This window comes from Apus apus, chromosome 2 (assembly GCF_020740795.1).
Source record: "Apus apus isolate bApuApu2 chromosome 2, bApuApu2.pri.cur, whole genome shotgun sequence".
Taxonomy (NCBI): domain Eukaryota; kingdom Metazoa; phylum Chordata; class Aves; order Apodiformes; family Apodidae; genus Apus; species Apus apus.
The window spans coordinates 10,845,927-10,872,403 of NC_067283.1; the positions used below are offsets into that span (position 1 = coordinate 10,845,927).

General features: G+C 40.3%; 1 protein-coding gene across 5 annotated transcripts in view; it reads right to left on the bottom strand.

The window, feature by feature from the left end:
• Positions 1–26,477, bottom strand: part of DIP2C (disco interacting protein 2 homolog C) — a 321,779-nt gene that overhangs the window by 31,513 nt on the left and 263,789 nt on the right. For 3 of the 5 annotated variants that reach the window (XM_051612588.1, XM_051612586.1, XM_051612585.1), the window contains 6 exons: positions 21,561–21,672; positions 21,332–21,441; positions 18,864–18,994; positions 9,548–9,716; positions 8,427–8,597; positions 909–938 (listed from right to left, as the gene is read on the bottom strand). In XM_051612588.1, the coding sequence (XP_051468548.1) occupies positions 909–938; positions 8,427–8,597; positions 9,548–9,716; positions 18,864–18,994; positions 21,332–21,441; positions 21,561–21,672 (723 nt within the window). The remainder of the gene's footprint in view (positions 1–908; positions 939–8,426; positions 8,598–9,547; positions 9,717–18,863; positions 18,995–21,331; positions 21,442–21,560; positions 21,673–26,477) is intronic. The other 2 variants (XM_051612589.1, XM_051612587.1) reach the window with 1 other exon arrangement.

Genomic DNA, 26,477 nt, shown 5'->3' on the forward strand with positions numbered 1-26,477 from the left:
CACATCACTGCTAAGCAGAAAGCTACAAGAAAAGCACAACTTCATTTTGGAACACTGGGACTTTAGAATTTTTTTCCCCCAGCAGACAAATTCACCTAACCCTGGCAATCTACAGCTGCAGGAACTCCTTTATTAGTTATGCAGAAGTTTACTATTTAAGACAGCAGACAGCATCAACTCCCAGTGATTTCTGTCCCATTTGGGATATATTATACAATTCTTCACGTTAGGAATGTCTAGAGCTAAATTTTGCATTTCTGCAATGATGACTGGCAGTTCCACAATTTGTTGAACACTAACAGTTCTGAGGGAGTTCCAAAAATAGTTGGTTTTTGTATCTAAAGGGGAAAGAGTTACCACTACCCATTGATACTTACTGTACAGATACTGATACTGACCCACCACCAGAGGAGAAAAAGAGTAATAGAGCTGCACATGCATGTTAGCCTCTTTAGCTTGTTATACACAATACAAGATACAATATCCTCTCTAGCTATTAACAACACAATTTTCAGTCTACTAGTAAACTCAGCAGTGTAACAGACTAGCGCTGAGTGGAGAACTTATTTGAAATATATGCAATGTTAAAAAAAAACAAAACAAAACCAAGGAAAAATTGTTTATATTTAAAAATTAAATGAAACCTGAATTGATTTATAAAATAATGGCAACAGGCAAGTTTGAAAACCAAAGACAATCACTATGGTATTTGTTATTTTCAGTGTGAACGAAATAGTTACAACAGACAGCTAGTATCTGATGAAACCTGCATCCAGATAAACTATACTGGACTTGCTTATAATTTCATAAAGGATCTGAAAATCCCCAAATCTCCAGACTCAATTTCTAGTCTGTCCCACTGTTGGAAGCTGATAGGTGGGTATTGAGGGAACAGGAAAATCCCCTACCTGCTCGGCCAGCTTCCCCAGCCTGTGAGGCTATAGCAGCAGGAATAGCAGGAATGAGGGAGAGAAGGAAAGAAGGTAACACAAGACAAAAATAATAATAAAAAACCGGGAATGAAGGGTTGGAGAAGAAAAAAAAAAAAAAGAGGAGAATGCAAAAAGCAGGGAGTAAAATAAAAAGAAAAACAATGTCAAATACAGGAATCTTACAAATTAACCATTATACTATTAAAGGTTAAAAAAAGTAAAAAATGAGGTGTCAACATTTTAGTAGAGCAACAGAAGAGACAGCTGTAGACTGCTAATCTTGGACAAACAGACTTAAATGGTTTTAGGACACTACAGACAACATTGTTAGTGGAAAATGTGTCTAGCATACTGGTTTGGTTTATTTGTTGGTTTTGGTGAAGAAGTCAGTAAACACGGCCCTGCTATTTTAATGCATATCCATTGAGACAGGAGTTCCAGGTCTGTCATTTCACTACTAAAAGAAGTTTGTAAATGATGTCCTCTTGAAATCAAAAGCAAGCTTTTTGGAAAAAAAAAAATAGTATGCATGATGAAAGATATTTAGACCTTATTTCATACAGATTAACCTGCTTCTAAAGCAAGATAAAATCAAGGCTTTGTGCATAACCTAATTACAAGAAGACCATAACTAAATGGAGTAACTTCAACAATTCTTCATTCTTGGTCTATTTGCCATGATAAATAGTGTAATAAGCATAAGAACAGTAAAATAAAAAGCTGATAAACACTCATCAGTTCTCCACCACAATCAATAATCCAGTGAAGAGACAAAACACCTGGGTGACTAGTTCCAAGCCACTACTGTCATGTGGAGCCTCAAACACCAGATGGCTGCAGTAGGATTTCCCTTCAACTTGTGAACATAAACAGCTCAAAGAGTGTCCCACATCCCTCTCATGAAATTTCTAAATTCCAGAAAAGTTTAAGACTACAGGAAGCTGCCACAGCAGGATCCTAAAATAGGGTTTTTTCGGATGCAGAGGAAGATGAAACACTTAAAAAACCCAGGATGGATCTGCTTATTGCACTGCTCCCCCCGAAATAGAAATATTACTGATAATCCAGGTTGAACACTGCAGTGCAACTGCAAGAAAGCAGGAGAACTGCTGAAATCCACTAGTTACATAACAGATTGTTAGTGACTACACTGCAGGTCCAGAGAGGACTTTGAGAGTACCAGAGCCTCCCACAGATTTTTACTAAGGAAGGGATTCAGAAGCAGCAGTGGAAGTCTCAGCACTGCCATTCTGCAGCCAGCTGCAGCTGAGATCCTCTGAAAGGGTTTCAAAACAAGCAGAGTCTTAGCCAAGACCAGAGTGCCTGACTCAATCTGTCTCTGCACATTTATTTTGTAAGACAGAGAGCATCTGTAATGCTGGTAACAGGAAAAAAACAACATGACTTCTGTTCTATCTGATACTAAAGACATGTTAGGTTATGTTCAAGGGAACAAAATGGGCCAAACATAATTTTCTGTCTGAAAATGGCTACATGACAAGTCACATCCCTTGGACTAAATAAATCTGCCCATGCATAGGCTGCCACCGTTAACCCATCCCTGATCTCTGCTAACCTTTGCACCATGCAGGCTTTTTTTCTCTTTGAAGACACTGCAGATCAAAACTGCATAGAGAACTGCCCCCACAAGTCAGCAGCAGGGATGACCATGTGCCAGTGCTCAGCCTGTGCCTAATTTCCACTGAACCCAAAGGCCAAGCTGCATGCTCTCTTGTGCTCCCATCCCCAGAGTTAAAAAACAGGAACTAGGAAATTAGAAGTTCTAAGAATTTAAAAATAACTGCTGTTTTGGGTTTATTTTGCTATCTAAGGACGTGGCCTGAATGTTTACTCTAAGTCTACTTCTGCTCCAGTGATGCTGAGAAATTGAATTTTTCATTTACACTTAAAAATCTCACATACGCAAGCACAGCAGCTGGAGCTGTGAAAAGAACTTCATGGCATAGCTAAGAGTAAAGGTGGGAAAGCAGAATCTGGGGGGACTCACCCAGAGATGCACTACATTGCTAAGTGTGAATCACACCTCTGATCAAGTGCATGGTCTCCAGCTGCACTCTTCACAGAGCTATCCCTGATTACATTTAATATGGAAGATCCTGAAAAAGCGTGATCTATCTTTAAGTAAAAAGAAACATTAAGTCCTAAATTTAATAAGAAAATTCCCTCTGCTAGACGTTCGGGAAGGATTCATTTCTTGTAACTTCAGCTATCAAAGAAGAAACTATGCAGTATAAGGTAGGCAGTATCTCCTGATGGTGATGAATCCCACCTCAAGATGGGCACCTGAGATGAGCTGAATTAAGCTCTTAACTGAAGTATTTCTTTGATTCTAATGACTATAGATGGATACTGGGTATCTTACTTAACCTTGTGGTCTTTCTAAAAAATGACATGAAAGAAGCAAGATGAATCCTGCTCACCTGCCCTAGCTCGGGCATATTTGTTACAATACTTTCAGGGTTAACTGAGGAAAATGAATGACTTCCAGAAGCTCTTCCTCAAGGGAAACTAAGTAGCAGGTTGAAGAAAATGAAAATATTAATTTCAAGAGTTTAAATGGCAGTGAGCTAAAATTCTAGAAGACCATCTGTGTTGTTTTAAGAAACAGGCTATTTTCCATATCTATTTTTCTCTTACTCTTGAGAATGCTAAGATGCTAGTTAATGAGAATTAAAATACACTGCATGCAATCTTTTCCTCTCAGAAATTCCTGGATCGTTATCTGTGACTATACAGCCATAAAAGGTCAGATATTAATGGTATTTAAGTGCCTAACGATGGAGAGAACAATGTCTTTTCAAAATAATACCTCTAAAAATCCACTCCAAAATTATTACATCACAAGAAGCATAGTAAATTTGCTCTAAATTTGAAAGGAAATGAATACAAATGACAATGCATTAGTCTGTCAGTGATCTTAATCCTGAATTTAAGATAATTTGGTAGATTAAGGCTCTTTTATACCAAAGGGATTACCACAATTATTTCCTTTTTAAAGTAATCTTTAATAAAAGGTCAAATTCTGATATTAAGTTTTCCTACATATATACAGAGACACATGCATAAATGTACATAAACACTTCTGGTCTCTCTCTTCTTTTTGGACAGAAGAACAACAGTAAAAGCTTTTGGGAAAACTCAGGATACCTTCCTCTTGAAACACCTGAGTCCTAAATTTGTCCAAAAATTGACAATGAAGTGAGGAAGGTATCAAAGATCTTATCCAAGCTGCATTAGAGGCAGCCCATAGAGAAGAAAGCCTGAATTGGATTTTGCTGGTAAGGATCAATATTTAAATACTGAGATATGCTTAGAAAGGTGATTCATAGATATATATTTTAGGAAGACCATAGAATAGGCTGGGTCACAGTGCTCCCTGTGGAAGATGCTGTTCTAGAAACCACATGCTGCTCTCATGGATGACACAGCTTGGAAGAAAAAAAGCAAATGCAGATGCTATTGACTCCAACATCTTTGGAAGTATTTTTATGCAGTGTGAAGACTCCAGAAATCATAACCCATTTCTGGAACATACTGGAGACAATATTAATTTCAGGAACATTACTGACGGAGGATTAAAATTCATTTTGTTCCTCAGCCTAGAAAACAGAATAGTTCACAAGCTATTCAGGAATCCCACTAGCCATAAACTTCCAGACAGTCTGGAAAGACCATTCAGTCTAATTCAGTATTCAATCTTTGGCAGTGTCTACTACCAGATGCTTCAAAGGATGCAATCCTGTATCTTAATATTCTCTATGAAAATCACTTGTTTTGTGGTGATGCTTCTAAGTAGCATCTTTAGTAACTTTCCAAACCCCTTTCAAACTTGCCAAACTACCCCTGGCTGAAATGCTTCAAAAGCCATTCCACTTGGAATAGTAACATTACCAAATATAGCCTGTTCTGAAATGGTTTTTCTTCATTCCACACTAGGCAGTATATGGCTTTCAGTTTGTCTTATGGACTGAGATGCAACATCTTAGTAAAACACAATGAAGCCTGACATTAAGCTGTATGATCAGCCAGGCTGTTAATCACCTCACTCAAGGCTCTCATTTTGTGCTGTTCTTAAATTCATAGTTATTATCATTAATAACATTCCTTTAGAGAGTTATCCACTTTTACAGTTTGCTTCAGTAACTCTTTCAAGAATTTCTGTAAAGAATGAGCTCAGAAGCAAACTTAAGCTAAGGAGTTAACACAATCAAAAGGCAGATACAAACAGTCAAGCAAAAATCCAGCCTAACACCATGCTCATTGGGAGTTCCAGTTTCTCTGAGTTTATTCAGTTTTCCTGAATGTTCGTAGTAGGTTGACCTAGAGAGCAGCTCAGCACCAACACAGCTGCTCTCTCACTTCCATCGCTGTGGGACATGGGAGAGAACAGGAAGCCCAAAAGTGAGAAAATTCATGGGTTAAGATTAAGACAGTTTAATGAGTGAAGGAAGGAGAAAAAACTACCCAAGTGATGCAAAAGCAATCACTCACTATCTTCCCAAGCAGAATGAGACACAGCCAGCCTCTGAGCAATGGCTACTTTGGAAGACCAACATCCCTCTTTTTAAATAGTGAGCATGACAGCCAATGGTAGGGGATATCCCAGGTCAGCTGGGGTCAGGTGTCCTGGCTGTGTCCCCTCCCAGCCTCTTGCTTGCCCCCAGCCTCCAGGCTGGGGCAGCAGGGTGTAGGTGCAGTGAGCAGAATGAGAAATGGGAAAAGCTTTAATGCTGTGCAGCACTGTTCAGCAGTAGCTAAACCACTGCTGTGCTCTCAGCACTGCTTCAATCACAATTCCAAAACCCAGCTCCATTTGGGCTGCTATGAAAAAAGTTAACTCCACCCCCAGCAGACCCAGTACAATATCACTTCTGACACTGCATACTTCTAACCCGGCTTACTGCTGCTGTGTCATTCCCTGGTTTTATAATTTGTCCTGAACAAATAACTTATCTCATGAGCAGTCCAGAGATCACTATAAACTTGAAATGAAGATTTTTATTAGTGGCAAGCAAAATTCCACAGCTAATGTCTTCTTGTTGTCTACAGCATCCCTCATATCTGGTTCCTCCATGGACCAGAGCTGGAGAGGTTCAATTATTTTTCAGAAGTAGCTCCACTCCAGCTGCAGGTGTGAGCTGACGGGCTCCATCCTGATCTATCAGGAAAGTCAGACCAGTCAGCCTAGAAAGTGTGCCATCACTTCCCTCCTTCCCCTTATATGCAAAAGACATCCCACGGGTAATTCAAAATCTTTAGACACAGGAGCAAATTAGAAAACTATTGTTACAAGGTAACCAGCTTATTTCTTTCCCCCCTCTTTTCCCTTTCTATTGAGGGAAAGCTGCCAGTGTCCTCGCTGCCTGCTGTGCCCCTTCCAGCCAAGTCTTTGAGCTTGGCTGGGTTGCTGACTGGGAAAGCACACCAAGCTGCACCTGATAACTGGCCTAAACTGGTACCATCCAAATCGTGCTGCCACAGGTGGGAGTGCCTAAAGACTTCCTAGACTTTTTCTCAGTTGTTCTCTCTCCTATGTCATCACCCAGGACTCTAGATATGGAGAAAGAAATGAAGAGGCTTGTACTCTTGCAAAGAAACATTCAGTAGAAGAGATTTCAAAACCTCAGTCAGTACTTTTTGTATCAAATCCATGACAGAAATATGGGGGAAGATTCTGCTTGAGTTCATAGATGTTCCTAAACTACCAGATGCATTTTTGTCTCAAGACTATTAAGTCTTATTAGAGTAAAACTGTTTTGAATGATTCAAGTGCTGCTTTTGAAACTAGAGGAGGTTTTTTAAACTTTTATTCCTGAAGAGTATTTATGGCAGCAATTACAGAATGTCAAACTAACAAACTCTAACTCTGGAACACAGAATGACTTTTAACCCTGTTTAGTTTTGCCTTTTCATATGTTTGATAATAATAATTAAAGTCACCCTGGGCTGAAGGGATACTCTACTTGTAGTTAGAGAGACATGGCTTACCTCCCATATTCATATTCTGGTAACATGCTAAACTAGAAGGTCACTTTTAGCCAAGGTCTGATGAAAGCCAGGATTCTTTAGTGATGTTGAAAAGGGCAAGAAGTTAATGCAGGGACAACACACAGACATACTGGCCTGTGCTGAACCCATCACCTGTATTTGTCACATTTTTTGGATAAAATAAAAAAAAATATTTACATTTACAGTCAGGATAAGAATAGCAAATGCTTTATTTATAGTGTCACTGAGAAGATCACCTAAGCACTTTCCACATCTAAGCAATTATGCATGTTACATGCATTGGAAATCCAGATTTGAAATGTGGGATGTACTATGGAGAGTATAGGCAAGTTCTACTGGGGAGACAGGGACTTCAAAGAGGTTGGAGACATGGTAGGTGACCAAATGGATATGGAACTTCCCAGCCAATGCAGCTGCCAATGCACAAGGATGATTCCTGTATTATTTAAAAAGATTATTAAGTCAGAAATCATATTACATCAGAGTAGGACACTGGTAGCATAATTAAAGGAAAAATATATGAAGTTCTGACAGCAGATTTTGAAGCACAGAGAGAGATCAGGAGTCATAAAAATGATACACAGATCAGGAAAGCATGTCTTAAGATTCTTTATCTATTTATCAAAGACTAAGATGTGTATAAGAGTCATAAGAGTAATAAGATGCTTAATTCTAGATCAGAAAAATTAAAGAAAAAAAAAAGCTGAATCTAATGCCAGATAAATTTAAACCAGAAATAATGCAAAATTAATAAAAAATTGAACACCTCATAAAAAGGTAAGTTAACTTTCATCACTCTAAGTCCTGAAAGATAAAATAAAATACTGTAGATGATTCTAAAACTATGTGCTTGCTATAGTTATTATTGAGTGAAAACCTAGGGGCTACTCAGAAACTCAGATCAGATAGTGACAGGGCTCCATCTGTCCTTAAAATCATGACTCAATGAAGATTCCTGAAGAATGGAAGTTAAATCTTATATTATCCCAGGTTACATTCTTCTTATTAGTGGGTCAAAACAGAATAAAAGAGACATAGCAAAATAATTTTAAATTATAAGTGATAAAGTGTGTGTAGAAAATATCTATCCAGTTAATTAAGTAATGGTTGGAGTTTTTATAAACAGAAGGAATCAATTTTGCAACACACTAAAGTAAGCACTAGGAAACAGGGTTTTACATTACATGAATAAATACTATTTTTGGAGTACATTCTGTCATTACCCTGTGCTTTTCTGAATTATTGTGTTCATGGGCAGAATAAATGCTATGATTGCAACATGAGAGGGATGAATACTTGACAAAGTAGCAGAAATTTACGACCTGTATATGCCAGAACAGTAAGTACCACATGCATTTTCTTAATATGTCTACAACCAGGTAGCCAAAGGCAATACAATGAATGCTTGTTACTGAAAACCATTTTCTTTAAACAACTTTGAGCTTAAGGAGTGAAAAATATTACCTGTAAACATATTGCCAGGTTAACTCTACAGCCAAGTGATGTGCTGACAGCCCGTGGATGGAGACCAAGGTCTTTAAATAATTTTGAAAATGACTGAGTAAGAGCTATCCGAGGTCGTTCTTCAGCCACTACTACACACGTCCGTACACGGGAAAGGTCCAGGCCCCTCGCCTAAAAAGAAGTAAAAATGTAACAAAGGCCACAAACGGACAGATTTAATGAAAAACAGTTAGTAGTACTTAAGTGTATTATGTAGGTATTATGATTCAAGAGGAATAGCAGAATAAAGGCTAAAGTGCCAGTATAATTTCCATCTTTCCTGGAGGCCGGATGGCCGGATGACAGGCTAATAGCTGCAGAAGAGCAGACATACTTGCTTGTCAACTCAACATTAGCACATAGGAAGAGATGGGCATGCTAATTCTGAAGGGAGGGCATGCTATTTCCCAATATTAATTCAGAAAGCTAGTGAATAATAGCAAACAGGAAGCAGTGTCTAGCCTCGGAAAAACAGATTAGGAAATTATTAAGCGAGGATGGTAAGGGCTGGAGACATCATAAGTATCAGTATCCCAAGATCTAATTTATTTCAGTAGCATACTGGAAATTCTAGATGATTTCAGAAATGTAACTGGCTACCTGGCTTTAGTTCTAGGGGAAAAAAAATAGTAAGATACACACTTCTCCCCTTCCCATACAACAAGGGCAAACCAGTTAAAACAATATGGTACTTGTATGTGATTATTTAACTACAGGGGGCAAAGCCAAACTAGTGCTTCATATAATCAGGGAATTCATAAAACATAACATGCAACATAATACTCCTTGGATTTCTTGGATGTTTACACCTCTGTTTTCCAACACTTGCCTATCAACACAGGCTGCTACACAGATCAGAAAGCTTAGGTAAATAAAAGTCTTTCCTTGAAGTTTAAAAGCCTTGTGATCTGAAAGAGAATGCCTGATATTCATATATAGCCTTTGGCAAGGAATAACATGAGTTCTGTGGAAGCTGCCCTTGCCCTCTGATGATTTCCTCCTTGGTGCAGACATTTAGCACAGCTGTCATGGCAGGGAAGGCTCTCAAACACCACCGTGCAGAAGATGGCAGAACTACTCACCTTCAGAGACTCTGTTTGCGAACCAAGTCCCTTAGTACAAAGCTCCATGACCGAATAGGAACAAAAAGTGTCTCTCACTTTGTACTGACTCACAGCAAGAAGCCACAGAGCAGGATTGGTCTCCAGTTCTGAAGGAGGAATCAAAATAGACTGGTGTCCTGAATAAACACTGTAAAGACACAGGATTTGTTAAGGAATGCTAAATGCTGCTGCATGAATCATGTAATATCTTACAGTGCTTTAGTGTCCAGTACTTTAACATGAAGTTTAACCCTGTTTTTTGCTACATCTTCAGAGTCTATGAGGAATCATGAGGAATGCAGGCAGAACACACACTAATTGTACTCAAAACGCCTGTGGACTTTCCTGTTAGAATTGTACCGAAGAGAGCAAAATAGCTGTTATTAATGGTGCTCATAAACAGCATTATAATATCAACAAAAATTATATGTTGCTGACAAATAATTAAGGTTGAGTAATTATAATTTTAAGATACCTTGATTAAAAGAGTACTTGATCGCTTAATATGGAAATAACCTCTCTCCTGCTGAAGCAAGCAAGAGATTTGCAATGATTTTAAAGGGAGTAAATCTGGCCCCAACTTAACAATCCTTGTAGCTTTAAGTTTCTTTTGTGAAAGTTTCATGAACTTTTAAAAGCCAAATATACTACATCTCTTGTTTATTGAATATCCAGTGACTATAAGTCTTGAGAGAAGACAATTATCTGTGTCTCTGAAGGAAACAATTACGTCAGAGCTAATTTCTCTAGTACCCAAAATTCTTCCCAAAGAAAAAAAATATTCCCAATTTGATGTCTTTATTTCCCATGGGTCCTACATTGTTCACTCATCTCAGACACGCAGATTTACCACCAATTTTACAGTTCCCCTCACATCTTAATTTGTGATTTGCGGATACTTGAAATCAGAATGGTCATAGCATAAACCCCCTAAACACAGAAGCTCTGAGAAAAGACCTCAGAGATTTATGAAGCATACGTAGAAACTATTTTTTTACATTAAAAAAACAAAATTCCAGCTTGGTAAATTAAAGCTGAAATTTTCAAATCCAAGTGCCCAAGGTAAGACACAAAATGGAACTTTATTTTCAGGAACATGAGCATCTCTGTAACATCTGGCATCAGGAAGAAGACACACACCTTTGCAATTCTTGAAGATGGGCTGCTCACACAGCTTCCCTCCTTGGTGAGTGAGTGTCCCCACTACACCAAATCCAGACAAGAGTGCTTTCAAAGGCTGCGCAACTTAGAACAAGGTTTGTGTGACCTGGATGTCTTTTTTTGGTATGACAGAGGCACATAAGGTGTACAAGTCAAGCCACAACGGCAGTTGATAATTCAAATAGTTTAGGTCTCTGCTGGGGTAGGAGCCAGAGGATGTCATGGAATATGTATGAACTACAGTTCAAATAATTTCATGTATCATACAGTAAAAATTTTATCTTTGATTGCTTGCCATATTTAAGCCATTCTTGATGATTCACGACCAGTGACTTGCCACAGAGCGATGTGTTCTCAGATATGGTTGACATAACAACTATTGCACAGGATGGTCAAATGAAGCATTATGCTTTTATGTTGCTTTTATGGAATCAGAATAAAGTAAGACTGAACACGGAGCATGTGCTTTGTAAACATGTGAAAAGAGGTTGGCAAAGTTACCCAAGCCTGAAAGGAGTATGCCCTGAGCTCAAGTGACAGATCAAACACAGCTAGGGAGTAGTAACAGTTTTAATTGTAAATATTACTTCACTGTTTCTTTCTCAGCTAATTCTAAGCTTTTCAGAGGAGACCAAACAATCTTAGTTCTTTGCAAATTTAAGGTTAGAGCCCCACAATCAAGGTGTGTGATCTGTCTGTTAAATGAATAGTTCTTAGAACAGGAAACTGTAACCACTCAAGTGAGAAGCTGGGATGGCCTCTGATCTGTATGAAGATGGTATACAGAAATTCAGTATCAAACCCCTTCCCCTGTCCCTGAACTAAGCTAGTTGATGCAAACAGTAACAGGAGGAAAAAAAATCTGCGCAATAATAAACAAGCCACCAGGGGGTCAAATGTGGGAGAATTATTACTCAGAACCACATTAAGATCCCTAAGTGCCACTTATTCAACAGGGCAGAATATCCCAAAAGAAAAAAATGAAAAGAACAAACTTCATCCCTATACTAAAAAGTGCCCACACAAAGTCCACAGTAATGAAGAAGAAGCTGCATTGCTTTAAGAACAGAAAATTGATTCCAAGAGCACTTCACCAGGAAATAGTCTAAAATAGTAAAAGCTGTGAATACAAATCTAAACCAAAGACAGATCTTTTTCCCTTCAGCACTTATAGATAGGGCATGAACTATCTCCCCATTTTGATCAATCTACCCTGGAAAAGTAAGAAAGAGACTTTTGTTTGAGCTTAACCTCTCACCAACAGCCATACAGCAAGGCATCAGGATTTGGATGCAAAATAATCCCATCTTCTCCAGATTGAGGGAAAAAACACTCTTATTAGACAGAAATAAAAGATGTTGCTAGTACCTCTTCTGAGTTTTCTAATCCCTCAGAAATACCGAGGAGTTCAGAGTTAAACTGCAGAGCAGCAGGAAATAGCTTGCGGGAAGGAAACTTCCTGTGATGGAGAACCCCAGATGTGTGTGGCTCCTGTCTACAGTACATAAACCTATGGGAAGATGGTATCATACCTGGAAACTTGATGACCAACACAGGCTTTGCTTACTGAGCTATGGTTTAATCATCCATGCATATAATCTGATTTGCTAGAGCAGTTGGTGGAGCTAGGAGAACTAGAAAGACGTATCTCTGGGGTGAATGTGCCAGTTCCACTGCTGAAGTGGCTTATGTAGCACCTGGACACCACGACGTCACCTGTAACTTGGCTCACCTCCCTTAATCATTCTCAGAAACATTATGCAGATTTTGTGAATCACTCCAAGCAACAAAATGTTCCTGGTAGCCACATTTCCTTGCGAATTCCCAAACTTTATACTTAACCCCTGAGAAGCTGTATGTCACCAATGCTCTGGTGGAAACAAGCTGCCAAAAAAAAGATACTCCCTTTCATAGCTGGTTGAAACATTTCTATCACTTCAGTACTTTCATATCACTGTGAGATGTTAGAGGGTGTTTGCTTAGTATGGATGCCAACAATCAAGGAGAGGACCATGCACTTGAACAGACTACAGCTGGGGAAGGCTGCTGTGGAGATGCTGGATAAACTAGATATGGTCCCAAACCCATAGGAAGTTCTGTCAATGCTGCCTCTATGTAATTCTAGGTATGGTAGAGATGTTTGGAAGGTACATCAAGGTATGTGACATTCTAGATATGGTAGAGTGAATCCTGAAACTGAGGCACCAAACAGACAGTTCCATCTCAACTTGAAACACAACAGTCATCAAGATACAGTTAAACTGTCAGCTTTGCTATTTGATTACTGGAAGTAACAGAATCATGGTGAACACTGTGGCATCAGGGGAACCAGATGGGATATTAGGAAATGCTGGGGGTTTAAATATAAATATGCAGAAGCTAAAACTATCATTCTGAAATTGCAACAATATATTATATACTGGAATAGGCAAGAGAGTTTAGATATATTAATACTGGGCAGGAAATGAAGCAAGATTGTTTCTTCCACTGCTGTAGAAATGTGTTGTCACAGAAGAAACTCGGTATCCTGATGGAAGTCTTGTAACAGGAGTAGACAAAGTGCAGAACTGCAGAGACTGACAGACCTGGATATCTGTTTGTAAGTCTCCACCATTTTTAGAAAATGTAAAAGGAGTGCACTAAGAAGAAGACAAAATAGGAGAGTGGCTACAGTGCACCCCTGCATCATCTTGTCACTTTTGGGATGCACATGCAGAATGAAATGCAGTGATAGCTGAGGTGGGACATCATCTTTTAGAAATGCTGTCTTCTTTCACAGGACTGCAAAGCAATCTGGAGAAAAAAAAAAGTATTCACATGGTGGTCAAAGCCCTGGATTTTGGCACTAAGTGAAGAGCCTTGTCTGCCTGCTTTAAGCAAGGGCTGCCCAAGGACAGGAATACTCCAGTTACATACACCAGGATGTATTTTGGTGTGACGGCGCCATCTGATCCCAACACTGGTTCCACAGCCTGGCAGGCTGTTTTGGCAGCATATGGAGACACCTGGAAGGACGTCTTGGCAATTAACTCTTTCACTGAATCCAAGATTTACCCCATGTTGTGCTGACGCAGACTGACAGTGAAGTCTGAGGTTTTATTATAGTTCTAGATATTTCAGCAAGGAATAAATACTGACAAATGGCGACTGCAATTTGCAATTGCATTCTGTCAGGCTACTGACCCACCGCTGCCCTACTTCTGGTGTCCTCGGGTGATATGAGCTGCTTTCCTACCTAAGTACAGGAGGCTAGTAGGTACTGTTGAGTCCTGTAAGTACATGTATTTAGTTTCTCCACTTCTGCAGATGATATTTGGCATTTGGTGATTAGGGACAGCTATGGGAATCAGGCATTTGGTAGAGCTCAAAATAACTAAGTTGCCATGCCCTGTGAAGAGTCTGCATGCTGAGGGAACCTGCATGGGACTGAGCAAAAGCCTTCACAATCATCTGGACCAGAGCTTGTAGGATGGCTGATAGAGGCCACAGAGAAGAATGTCTGGAATTTGTCTGACCTAGGCTTCATAGAACTTGGGCTAAAATCAAATCTTGGTTCTCCTGAAGACATCCTACGTGCACAAAAAATGAGCTTTTTCAGATCATGAAAAGGACCTCTCACCACCTGCAGAGTCTGAAGATGCGCAGCTGGCATAGAGTGCACTAACAGCATGACTGCACTGGGATAGCAGGTAAGCAATCAGAGGTATCTCATAGATGTTCAACTAATGTACAGCAGAAGGGATCATTGTGTAGGGCATGCAGATTTCCCCAGAAAGGAAAAGGTCTCACTTATAAATCTTCATAGACTTCTGGTGCTGAGATTAGGTCTGGTCTTCACAACTTCCACGTCACATACTGGGAGCTGGTGAGAGTGATGCTCACCCAGCACTCTGCTTTAACTCAAGCCCTGATGCTGGTATGCCAATCAGATACCTGTAAGTCTTTGGTTAACACTGAAATGCCAGTATCTTGTCCCTGTGGTGCCTGCTGCACCTGCTGCGACCGTGCTGACTGCCCGGGCTGAGAGCTAGAAGTTAACTGGAAATTCTTCTGCCTGGCATGCCTGCCAAAGGCTTTAACCTCCCCCTTTCAGAGACATACTTCAGCAACCTCTGAGCCTCACAAGAGAATCTTTCTAACATGGCTCCAGGTTGCTCCTGGGCACTTCTGAACTGATGTGTAACTTCTCACTGGGAGTTGTGTTGTTGACTGCTCCTGAGCACAAGCAGCATCAGGAATGAGACTCATTCAGTGACTTGGTGGAATTTGGGGTGCTCAGGGCCATTTCAACACAAAGAACCTTTCATCTAAATACTTAAAGCAGGTGAGCAAGTTTTAAAAATTGGCTGTGCTCATATCCTTCACTTTCCATGTCAGAACTACCCTTTTCTGATGTGTCTTTTAGTCTTCTTTATGCAGTACTGCCTTTATTTTGCAATAAATGGCCTAGAAATTGGGTGAAAAGCTCATGCCTGCCAGGTATCTTCAAGTTAGCCTAAAAAACTTAATACTTAATGAGTCCTAGCACAATGAAGTTTTTTACAATGCAGTTCTCATGCTAATGCTGCAATTCCCTGCTTACTTCTTGCACTGTTCCACCTGTTTACTTAATAATAAACCTTGCATTCTCTTAGTCTCTTGCTGCAGAAGCTACCCAGCAGCACCACTGGGGTGCTGCTTCAGCATATGGCTATGGAACAGAGACAGCAGTAGCAGGACAGGAGAAAGCCACTTCACTGCACCTTGCCTGGAGAGCCTTCCCAGGACCATTTTATAGCATCCACAGTATTTGTTATCTGGCCACTGTGGACTGGAAAATTCAGATCTTCTGGTCCAGTCTGAGTCTTGCTGACTTGCATTATTATTACAATCTCAGTTTCTGATAATACATAGACTAGAATATCTATAATTTTAATTTAAATTATAAATGTACTTAATTTCAATTTCAGCAAGGATAGTTCTACCTTCCAGTAGTTAAAGAAGAAATGCAATATGGACTGGCCTAGCTGGGCTAAAATGGAGGGAAAATTCTCATTTTACTGCATCACTCAGCAACTATCAATCAGGTAAATCCTCACTAATGAACTGTAGAACGTTCTATTCTGCCCCTCAGTGAGCAGCATTAAGATAGGGCCATCTTAATTTCAGGAAGCATTTTTGAACACAGGGATTCACTATTGATTTTCTTTTACATTGGAGGACACCTTTAATGCTTTTTTTTGTTTAAAGAATGTAATACATTCAAAAATGTAATGTAACACAAGTCAGAATAGTAGCATCACTCTCCCGGAATGGATAAATGAGATTATTAAAGAGAAAAAAGCAATAATAATGTATTCTTTTATTAAGTCATTAATAAGAACCTGTTAAAATTAGGAATTGGGGGTTTGTGAATGCACATGGGGCACAGGAGTGCTGCCACACCCAGGGCATTCAATAACAAAGCTTCCAAGGAAACCCTGCTGGAGCGTGCAACCAGTTCACTGGGAATGTGGCAAATCCTTTTTTTGTTTTGTTTTAAAATGTATTGCTCTGCTTTGCAAGGTTTCTTTTCTTTATTATTTTATACCCTTTAGGCCATAAAATAATAAATGTTTAAAAATGAAAACTTTGCAAAACTATGCAATATGTTCCAGACTTACCAAAGGGCTGGCTGAATGCTCCAGCAGCTTTCCTAAGTAGCTTTGACCTCACAGAATGGGGTATTTTGGGGCACAGCAGTGGAGCAGGCCAGCACAACATCTAAGAACCTACAACGGGGATAAAAGGTTAGTTCTTCTTTAATTCTTTAGTCAATGCCTCCTTTAGTCTAGTTAATAAAGGGATTAAAATGTACTTGTCATTTTAACTGCACCCAGCACAGGAGGCTGCTTTGTGTTCCTGCTGGGCTCCTAAAATGAAGAGTTCCTATTTATCTCTGAAACTCCCTAGCTGATCAAAAATTGAAGATCTAAGTTAATTTCCATATACCATTAGAAGTATTAACTTAGTTAATGACAGTGGTGACAGACAAGCATAACTTTAAAGTAGAATCCTCTGAGGTAGAAACTTGGGCTGTAAAACGCTGGCGAGTATTTGGGTACGCTGAACTACAAGTAAAATGCAAAGTTGCAAAATTTAAGTTATTAGGAATATGGGTCTAGGAACTTCCAGGATGTATTTTTTTGCTACCACACCAAATACTAATTTCTAAAATAGTAATGAAATTGAAATTAAGTGTGTAAGTGGAATTAATGAAGCTGTAGCTGGTGTCAGCTTTCTCTAAATGACAGTTGCAACGCAAGCACTCTGCAGCTTTTCCGGTTTTGTAGGAACAGGAGATCAGTGGCAAAGAAGAGATTGACATAAGAGATTAACCATCATTCGTAAGATTAGACTGTTGCTGGCCTGATCTCAGTTTCTTCAACATCCTCATTTCCTTTCTCTTCTCTGAAAATAGTATAAATTTTTCTATTCCTTCCATAAGCCACAGAGGGGAAGAGCCCTTGATTGCTTTCCCCCCAAGGCTTGCTGCCTTAATCTCCTAAAAGGCTGAACACTGTCAGCACTGGGAAGGATCTAAAGGCAGTAAATTCTTCTCTGTTGCAAATATGCTTCTGGAAGAAACACACATTTCTGTATTCAGGAAAGTCATGTGCATCACAATTACTTTGGTTTTGGACAGGTCAACATGTATCTCTATTTTATGGCTCTATCAGGATTTTCCACAGAAGTTATTCTTCTGTGTTCCAGCTTTATCCCATCCCATAATACACTCCTTAGCTGAATTTTCCTATGGTGCTCTACAGTCCTTCCCTGGTCTCACTGAATGCACTATGGCAGATCTGCCTTAGCCCTGAGCAGAGCAAAGGCCTAACAGTGTTGACACCAGAGTATGCTATACCACAAATATTCAACTGACCTAAAAAAAAATCAACATTTAAAAATTTACCTTAAACAGAGTGATTTAATTAAAATCTCAACATTTCTGAAAGGTTTTCTGAAGGTTTTTGTAGCCTCAGTGTTTTTATTTTTGTGTTGGGGAAATAAAATGTTGGAAAAAAAAGGATTTTTCAAAACAATGAAATCTCTAATCCCTGTGTTAACTCTGAAATAATATAAAGGCAAGTACTGTTTACATTAAGCAAGACCTAACAAGAATGACTAAAATAATCCTGTCAATCTTTGGCCATTTTAATATTTAATGAGAAATACTTCAGAAGATCAACAAAACAGGCCAACAGCCTATTTCTAAACAATAATTGCTGAGAAAAATTTGTTGCAGTTGTTATCAAGAAATGCTTCCTCCAGGTATTTAGTAAATTGGTAAAAGGTTTATTCAGAGTATTTTTAGTGCCTTGGATTATTTTCGTTTTAGTAACTAAAACCAGCAGTACTGCTAACACTGAAGAACTTGCTATGGAGGAAGCAAAGATGTTGTACTACTGTGACTCAAAGTTACTTGCATAAAAACGTCCTCCATTAATACTCCCATAGTTCTTTCCCTTTGTCTCTGATCAACCCAGCGAAATTAAAATAAAAAAAAAAATAAATGAAATATAAACCTGCTTTTTGTGCTGAGCTGTAACTTCCCCAGAGTATAGAGACAGAATTGTTAAATTTCTAAAATTCTTATTAACAGAAAAACTGATTCACATTTCATTAGAAATGTGTTCTTGTTTTTTTTTCTGATTGCTTCACTACTGCCACAGAAGAATCCTTCTGCAAGACAACACACTTCCCTGTCTCTGCAAAAATCACATCTTTAAGTCCCACAAATGAGGAAGTCCCTGATATCTACTCCTGCTTTCAGATTAGAGAATGAAAAAGAGGACACCAGGAAACCACTTCCTTAAGGTACCATTGGTAGAGTGCTGCCTTCACCAAACAAAACCAGCTGGACTGCAGAGACAGCAGGAAGCAGAAGGTCAATGAGCAGCCGTGTCGATGCTCTGCATTTCTAAGTCCAAAGACCTACAGCCAAAGTGTATTTCTATACAGCACTCCCCATATAGCTTCCAGCAATTCCAATTGCCTATGTCAGACCCAGATGTATTGTCTGTTCTTCCCATCCTTTTATCACTGACATAATCCCGTTTGTTGTGTTACTGTACAATGGAAATGGTTATTTCAAAAGGCTGAGGGGAAACCTCACCTGCAGAGGCACCAGAGGACAAACCCAAGTCCACAGTAGGGGTCCAAGCAGATAGCGACTTCTCTGGAGGGATAAAGTTCACACTGCAGCTTAATAGAACGACAAAAGGCACTAGTGGCTGCATGAGACATCTGAAAGACAACAGCAAAGTAATTAAAATGATCAATTATGTCATTCAGAAGCTCATTCCCAAACTCTGCCACGTGCTTAAATCAGTTACAGGATAAAGAAAACAAATAAATATTGACTTTGTGCTCAGTGTAAACACAAATGTGATTTACGTCTAAGAAAACATAATTTTCCTTCAAAAGGGCATCCAAGTAACTGTGGAAGGGGATGGGACACAGAATGACTGATAAGTTTGAAGTGATTTAGGGAGAAAGCTGTGAGTGGTTTGATGATGTGCTTTGAGCTGTATTGCAAAGCTCATGATAACAAGCTGAACTTTCTGGAAGAACAAAGGGATGAAATTAAGTATTTTGTTCATCATCAGTAACCCATTTCTAAGTAGATACTTCTTATTACAATTAAAAAAAATGTTAATACACTTTTTAAATTGAAGAGGATTTTGCATGCAAAACAGTACTAAGGACCTAATCATTCAGCAATAAAGACCCCAAATAAACTTAGTGAAAGTTCTGTAAAATGTCTTAATGTTATCCAGCACCTAAGTGAGAAAAAGGCTCTTAAGATCTCTGTAGTTAAGCTCTCAGAGAAAAAAACAAACAGATAGTACAAACAATGGGTGTCCATATGGTGATCATCTGCAGTTTGCAGAGATTAATTCTACACCAGCTGACTCAAGACCAGTTTTTCATACAGGATTTAACTGAACTCTATAGGTCAAGAACTGGTGGTATTCTGTGACTTTTTACACCATGCTGGGTGAAAGCTGTTGAAAAAGTTGAGAGTAAAAGTGTATGGAATCTAATACTTCCAAAGTGATTACAAAACATTGATCAACTTTTCAGAAGCCACATAAGTTGCTTAGCCATTTTTTCACTTCAGCACCACTGAGTTACTAGTATAAGCCTTGTGGCCTCTTATGATCCTTTTATAAATTAATTAATCACTACTGATGGCCTAGTAGATGGCAACTGTTGATATAAAACTGCTGAGTCAGTGATCTGGAGGCTTTGTGACTCAGGTATCAGAAGCAAATAAAGAATTTCTTGACAGATTTATCTGGATTTTCTTTTTGTCACATTAAGAAAAGTCTTGCCATGCCTTTCACTATCTTTGAAGCTCTTCTAATACTGACTTCACTATCTTTGAAGCTCTTCAAATACTGACTTTGCACAGTTAGTAGTCATTTCTGCAAGTCTGATAAGGGGGAATCCAGATTTCATTTAATATAGATGACTGCATCTGAAACAATAATTTAAGGCTCCCTTTAGAAGAAATGAAGACTTATGAGACATTCACCCAATACAAAAATATATGTTTCAGTAAGTCAGATAAATTACACACTAAAAGTCCCTGCTTCTCTCTGTTGATTATTGAGGACCCCAATGACTAGTCCACCTCTGTAGGGACTGTTGCTATTTAAAGTTGGATGAAATGAATCTTCCAGGAGTGTCAAACGTGTGACCCTCAGCCAGCTCAGCCATTTAACCATCAGTCAACCTTAGGCTGCTCATGCCACTATGTGCTTCAAATTCTCCATCTACAAACTGGGAAAAGGATGTTTTCTTTGCTTAGAAAGTATGCTGAAAGTTCTGAAAATAGATGGATGATGCCAAAGAGTATGATGAATTCAATTCAGGCTGTGTGATACATTGGCAGAGACTGCTGAAGTAATCATAATCCTTGGATATGCAACAGATAGAAGTAAGGAAGTAATAGTTAAGAACAACAGAGTGATTTTACCTCTGCCTGCCACTTGGTGAAACCAACACTGGGATAATACCTAGGTCAGCAGCTAGGTAAAACAGCTTTAATGAATTGTGGCTAGAGGATTGGAGAAAATGGCAGACCAGAGATTTAAAGAGCTCGGGAAGTCTGAACTTATCAAACAAATCCATCTTTGTTTTTTTTTGCTGCTTACTGTACTACTGCACCAGGTGAATATACCAGAGACATCAGCAGTTCCCTTAATTGCATGGAGGGTATTGAAAACCAATGGCCAGTAGTTGAGTTGCAATAAGGAGGAAACAATTTCCTTCATACGATGGAAATTATAGATACATCAGTTGAAAAATGCTTCAAGCAGACAAGCTAGTGGGCTATCCACAGGGGTACTGAAATGAAATTGTATTCTAAAGAGCAGAAGGGCTAAACTTGCAACACACAGTACCACAGTGAGTATAGGTACAGAAGAACTAATGTTAATGGAATTAAATAATAACTGCAAGGGAGGAAGCAATTAAATTTGTTACCAAAAATCCAGAAGAATTACAAATCAGGAGCAATGTACCACCTGCCAGCCAGGCATGATGGCAGGAATGGCAGCTTTAAGAAGTCCCTACCTTTACCCCTGCTAGCATGCCAGTTGTGGAGACACTGAAGTCAAGGTAAGCAAGTGTTTCAGGGTTAGAAGGTTTGTAGATCTGTGCAGGCCGCTTCTTTGGCAAATCGTCTAGTGAAAACAGAGAGAGAAAATCTGTGTATCTTATTCCTGTGACAGAGAGAGCTCTGAGTGCTTGACAAATACCATGATAAAAGAAGACAGAGGGGTCCCCTGTCCTTAGTACTCACCTGTATCTAGTACCGGAGGCCACGTTCTGACATCCACTGCTGCTGCCGCCTCTCGCGACCGTAACAATTTACATATTAATTGTGTTGTCATTAAGCAGGCAGAGCGGCTCACCTAGGAATTTAAGAAATAAATAATAACACAATGGGTACTGATTAATTCTCCCATGAAAATGAGCAAGACCGTGATTTATTTTTCTGCCAGAACAGGACACAGGTATATTAGTCTTATGTTTTCCAATCGGGAGGTGGAAAGATGCACAAAAAATGCAGCTCACAAAGCAGACGGTGTCATGTGAGTCTTACAAATTACATTAAAATTGCACTTTGAGAATGATATTGTTATGAAACCAAAGGCATCTTAATAGCTAGAACGTGACTTCTCTAACACATTGCATCAGTTATCAACAGAGAATGCCAGTACAGAAGACTATGACCAGAACATTTCCTATGTGACCTGAATGTATCTTGGTCTATAAACAATCTTTTCACATAAACCAAAACCTAGCTTGACATTTATATGAATAATTTTACTATATGAAGTAAATTTTATATTAGCCATATATTTCCAAATCCTGTGCTAGTGATAAACCCCTGGGAACTCTTCTGATATTGGCAAAAGTAGCTCTAGACCAGAAACTATGCAAGTGGCACTAAGAAATGAAATGGTGAGTTAAGTGCAAACATCATCTGCACTGGATTTTAGATGACACATGCTGAAGATACTCTCCTTTTAGATTTGCTAATTTAAAAAATGCTTGAGTAACAAGTAAAAGAATACTTCTTACTGATTATAAAAATTAATATATTTAAGGATCTCTCCAGAAAAACATAAATATGAACACTGCTAATCACTGAAGACAGTACAGAGGAAAAGCAGAAGAGGCAGCATCATTCTTCTTTTCGTTGAACTTTGAGAATCTCTGCAGATATACCAAAGATAATTTATTTTTTAAGGAATCTGAGACATTTCATTGCACATTGAATTTCCATTGTTTAACATAAATAAATCAATACAGCAATCTCATGGAGGCCAACTGTATAGGTCAAATTTATAGAGTACATGAGGAAATTAGGAGCATACAAGCACTTAGCAAAGCTCTACTTCTTCTAACCCTATCACTTCCCTGTATGAATAATCTAAATATTCCAAGCTGAAAGTGAAGACAAGTAAAGCCACTGCAGAATCCCTCAATCCAATCATGTTGTGACAAGGCAAGGTAATTCTTACATAGCTCATCTTAATCTATGAAAATCTTTATTTGAAACACAGTGAAGCCATAAAAAAAATCAAAGGAATTTCAAGAGTTGGTGGTTACTGGCCCTCTCAGGAATTATATTATATTGAAAATGGGGAAGTTCCTTAAAATACAGAATGTCCATGCCTGGTATGAAGGAGAAAGAAGACATCGTAGCTACCGGTTAGCAACTGCTTGACACTGGGCTCAATAGAATCATAGAATCATAGAATCCTAGGGGTTGGAAGGGACCTCGAAAGATCATCTAGTCCAACCCCCCTGCCAGAGCAGGGTCACCTAGAGTACATCACACAGGAAGGCGTCCAGGCGGGTTTTGAATGTCTCCAGCGAAGGAGACTCCACAACCTCTCTGGGCAGCCTGTTCCAGTGCTCTGTCACTCTTACAGTAAAAAAATTTTTCCTGATATTCATCTTAAACCTCCTATGCTCCAACTTGTATCCATTACCCCTTGTCCTATCACTGGTCTTCACTGAAAAAAGCTTAACTCCATCGTCTTGACACTCACCCTTTACATATTTGTAAACATTGATGAGGTCCCCCCTCAGTCTCCTTTTCTCCAAACTAAAGAGACCCAGCTCCCTCAGCCTTTCCTCATAAGGGAGATGTTCCACTCCCTTAATCATCCTTGTGGCTCTGCGCTGGACTCTTTCAAGCACTTCCCTGTCCTTCTTGAACTGAGGGGCCCAGAACTGGACACAATATTCCAGATGTGGCCTCACCAATGCAGAATAGAGGGGGAGGAGAACCTCTCTTGACCTACTAACCACACCCTTTCTAATACACCCCAGGATGCCATTGGCCTTCTTGGCCACAAGGGCACATTGCTGGCTCATGGTCATCCTCCTGTCTACCAGGACCCCCAGGTCCCTTTCACCTACACTGCTCTCCAGCAGGTCAGCCCCCAACCTGTACTGGTGCATGGCGTTTTTCTTCCCCAAATGCAAAACTCTACACTTGCTCTTGTTAAACTTCATCAGGTTTTTCCCCGCCCAAGTCTCCAGCCTATCTAAGTCTCTCTGAATGGCAGCACAGCCTTCTGGTGTGTCAGCCACTCCTCCCAGCTTGGTGTCATCAGCAAACTTGCTGAGGGTACATTCTGTGCCCTCATCCAGGTCGTTGATGAAGATATTGAACAACACCGGTCCCAGTACCGACCCCTGAGGGACTCCACTAGTCACAGGCCTTCAACTAGATTCTGCCCCATTGACTACAACTCTCTGACTTCTTCCTTTCAACCAGTTCTTGATCCACCTCACTGCCTGATCATCAAACCCATACTTGATCAACTTATCTACAAGGATGCTGTGGGAGACGGTGTCAAATGCTTTACTGAAATCAAGATAGACCACATCTACCGCTCTACCATCATCTATCCACCTAGTAATTTCCACATAGAAGGCTATGAGGTTAGTCAAACATGACTTACCCTTGGTAAAACCATGTTGACTGCTCTTGATGACCCCCATCTCCTTGATATGCCTAGAGATAGTGCCAAGGACAAGTTGTTCCATTACCTTTCCAGGGATGGAGGTGAGGCTGACCGGTCTATAGTTACCCGGGTCCTCCTTCTTGCCCTTCTTGTAGACTGGAGTGACGTTTGCTATCCTCCAGTCCTCAGGCACCTCTCCTGTTACCCATGACTTACCGAAGATGATGGAGAGTGGACTAGCAATGACCTCCGCCAGCTCCCTCAGCACCCTTGGATGCATTTCATCCGGACCCATCGATTTATGGATGTCCAGATTATGCAACTGATCCCTAACCCAATCCTCATCTACTATGTCCTCACCTATCTTGACTACTTCTGGGGTTATATGAATCTGGGGCTCATGGGAAAAGCCTGCAGGAGTAAAGACAGAGGCAAAGAAGGCATTCAGCACCTCTGCCTTCATCATATCCTCTGTCACCAGGGCACCCACCTCATTCAGCAGTGGGCCTATATTGCCTCTGGTATTAGCTTTGTTGGCTATGTATTTGAAAAAGCCCTTTCTACTGTCCTTAACCCGACTTGCAAGGTTAAGTTCCAAGGAGGCCTTAGCTTTCCTAGTTGCCTCCCTACATTCCCTGACAACATTCCTATATTCCTCCCAAGTGACCAGTCCCTCCTTCCATGATCTATAGATTTTCCTCTTCCACTTGAGTTTCCCCAGCAGTTCCTTTTTTAACCACGCTGGTCTCCTAGCTCCCTTACTAGATTTTCTACCCATTGGGACACACTGATGCTGTGCTTGCAAGAAGTGGTCCTTGAATATTGTCCAGCTATCTTGAGCCCCTTTACCTTCTAGCACTCTGTCCCATGGGACTTCCCTTAACAATTGGTTGAGGAGGCCGAAGTTTGCTCTGTAGAAGTCCAGGGTTCTGGTCCTGCTGGAAATTCTGTTCCTCCCACACAGGATCCTGAACTCCACCATCTCATGGTCGCTGCAGCCAAGGTTGCCATTGACCACCACTGCTTCAATAAGGCCCTCCTTGTTGGTGAGCACAAGATCCAGCAGCGCTCCTCTTCTAGTCGGCTCATCCACCATTTGCATTAAGAAGTTGTCATCAGTGCATTGGAGGAACCTCCTAGACTGTGAAAGGCTGGCTGTATAAGTCTTCCAGCAGATATCGGGATAGTTAAAATCTCCCATGAGGACCAAGGACTGCAGTTGTGAGGCTGCTTTCAGCTGCCTGTAGAAAGCCTCATCAACTTCCTCATCTTGATCAGGAGGTCTGTAGTAGACCCCCACAACTGTGTCACCCATACTACCCTGTCCTTTAATTCTTACCCACAGAATTTCAACTCGCCCCTCATCAGCCCCTGTACAAAACTCAATACATTCTAGTTGCTCTCTCACATAAAGAGCAACTCCACCACCTCGCTTCACCGACCGATCTTTCCTAAAAAGCACATAGCCATCCATGGCCACATTCCAGTCGTGTGAGCTGTCCCACCATGTCTCTGTTATTGCTACCAGATCATAACCCTTAGACCGCACACAGACCTCTAACTCTTCCTGTTTATTCCCCATGCTGCGTGCATTGGTGTACAGGCATTTCAGGAAGCAAGTAGAGCACATCGGTGGGACTAAATCCTCCTTAGCCCATCCTCCTACAGGCCCTGGTATGTTCCTCTTGGGCTTGTCCCTAACAGACCCAGTTTTCTCCCCTTCCCCCTTCACATCTAGTTTAAAGCTCTCTCAATGAGCCCTGCTAAGTCCTGCCCCAAAAGCCTTTTCCCCCTCTGGGACAAGTGCATCCCACCCGCCACCACCAGGCCAGGTGTCTCATAGAGCAGCCCATGATCAAAAAAGCCAAAGCCCTGCCTTTGGCACCAGTCTCTTAGCCATTCGTTCATCATTAAACTCTTCCTGCTTATCTCTCCACCCATTCTTGCAGGAGGTATGGAGGCAAACACGACTTGTGCTCCAGACCCCCTAACTAGCCGTCCCAGGGCCCTGAAGTCTCTCTTCATTGCCCTTACATTTCTTGTAGTAATTTCGTCACTGCCAACCTGAAAAATCAGCAGTGGGTAGTAATCAGATGGATTTACCATACTAGAGAGTTTCCTTTTAACATCTCTAATGCGAGCCCCAGGGAGGCAGCAGACCTCCCTGTGGGATGGGTCAGGTCTACAGATGGGCCCCTCTGTTCGCCTCAGAAGGGAGTCACCCACCACAA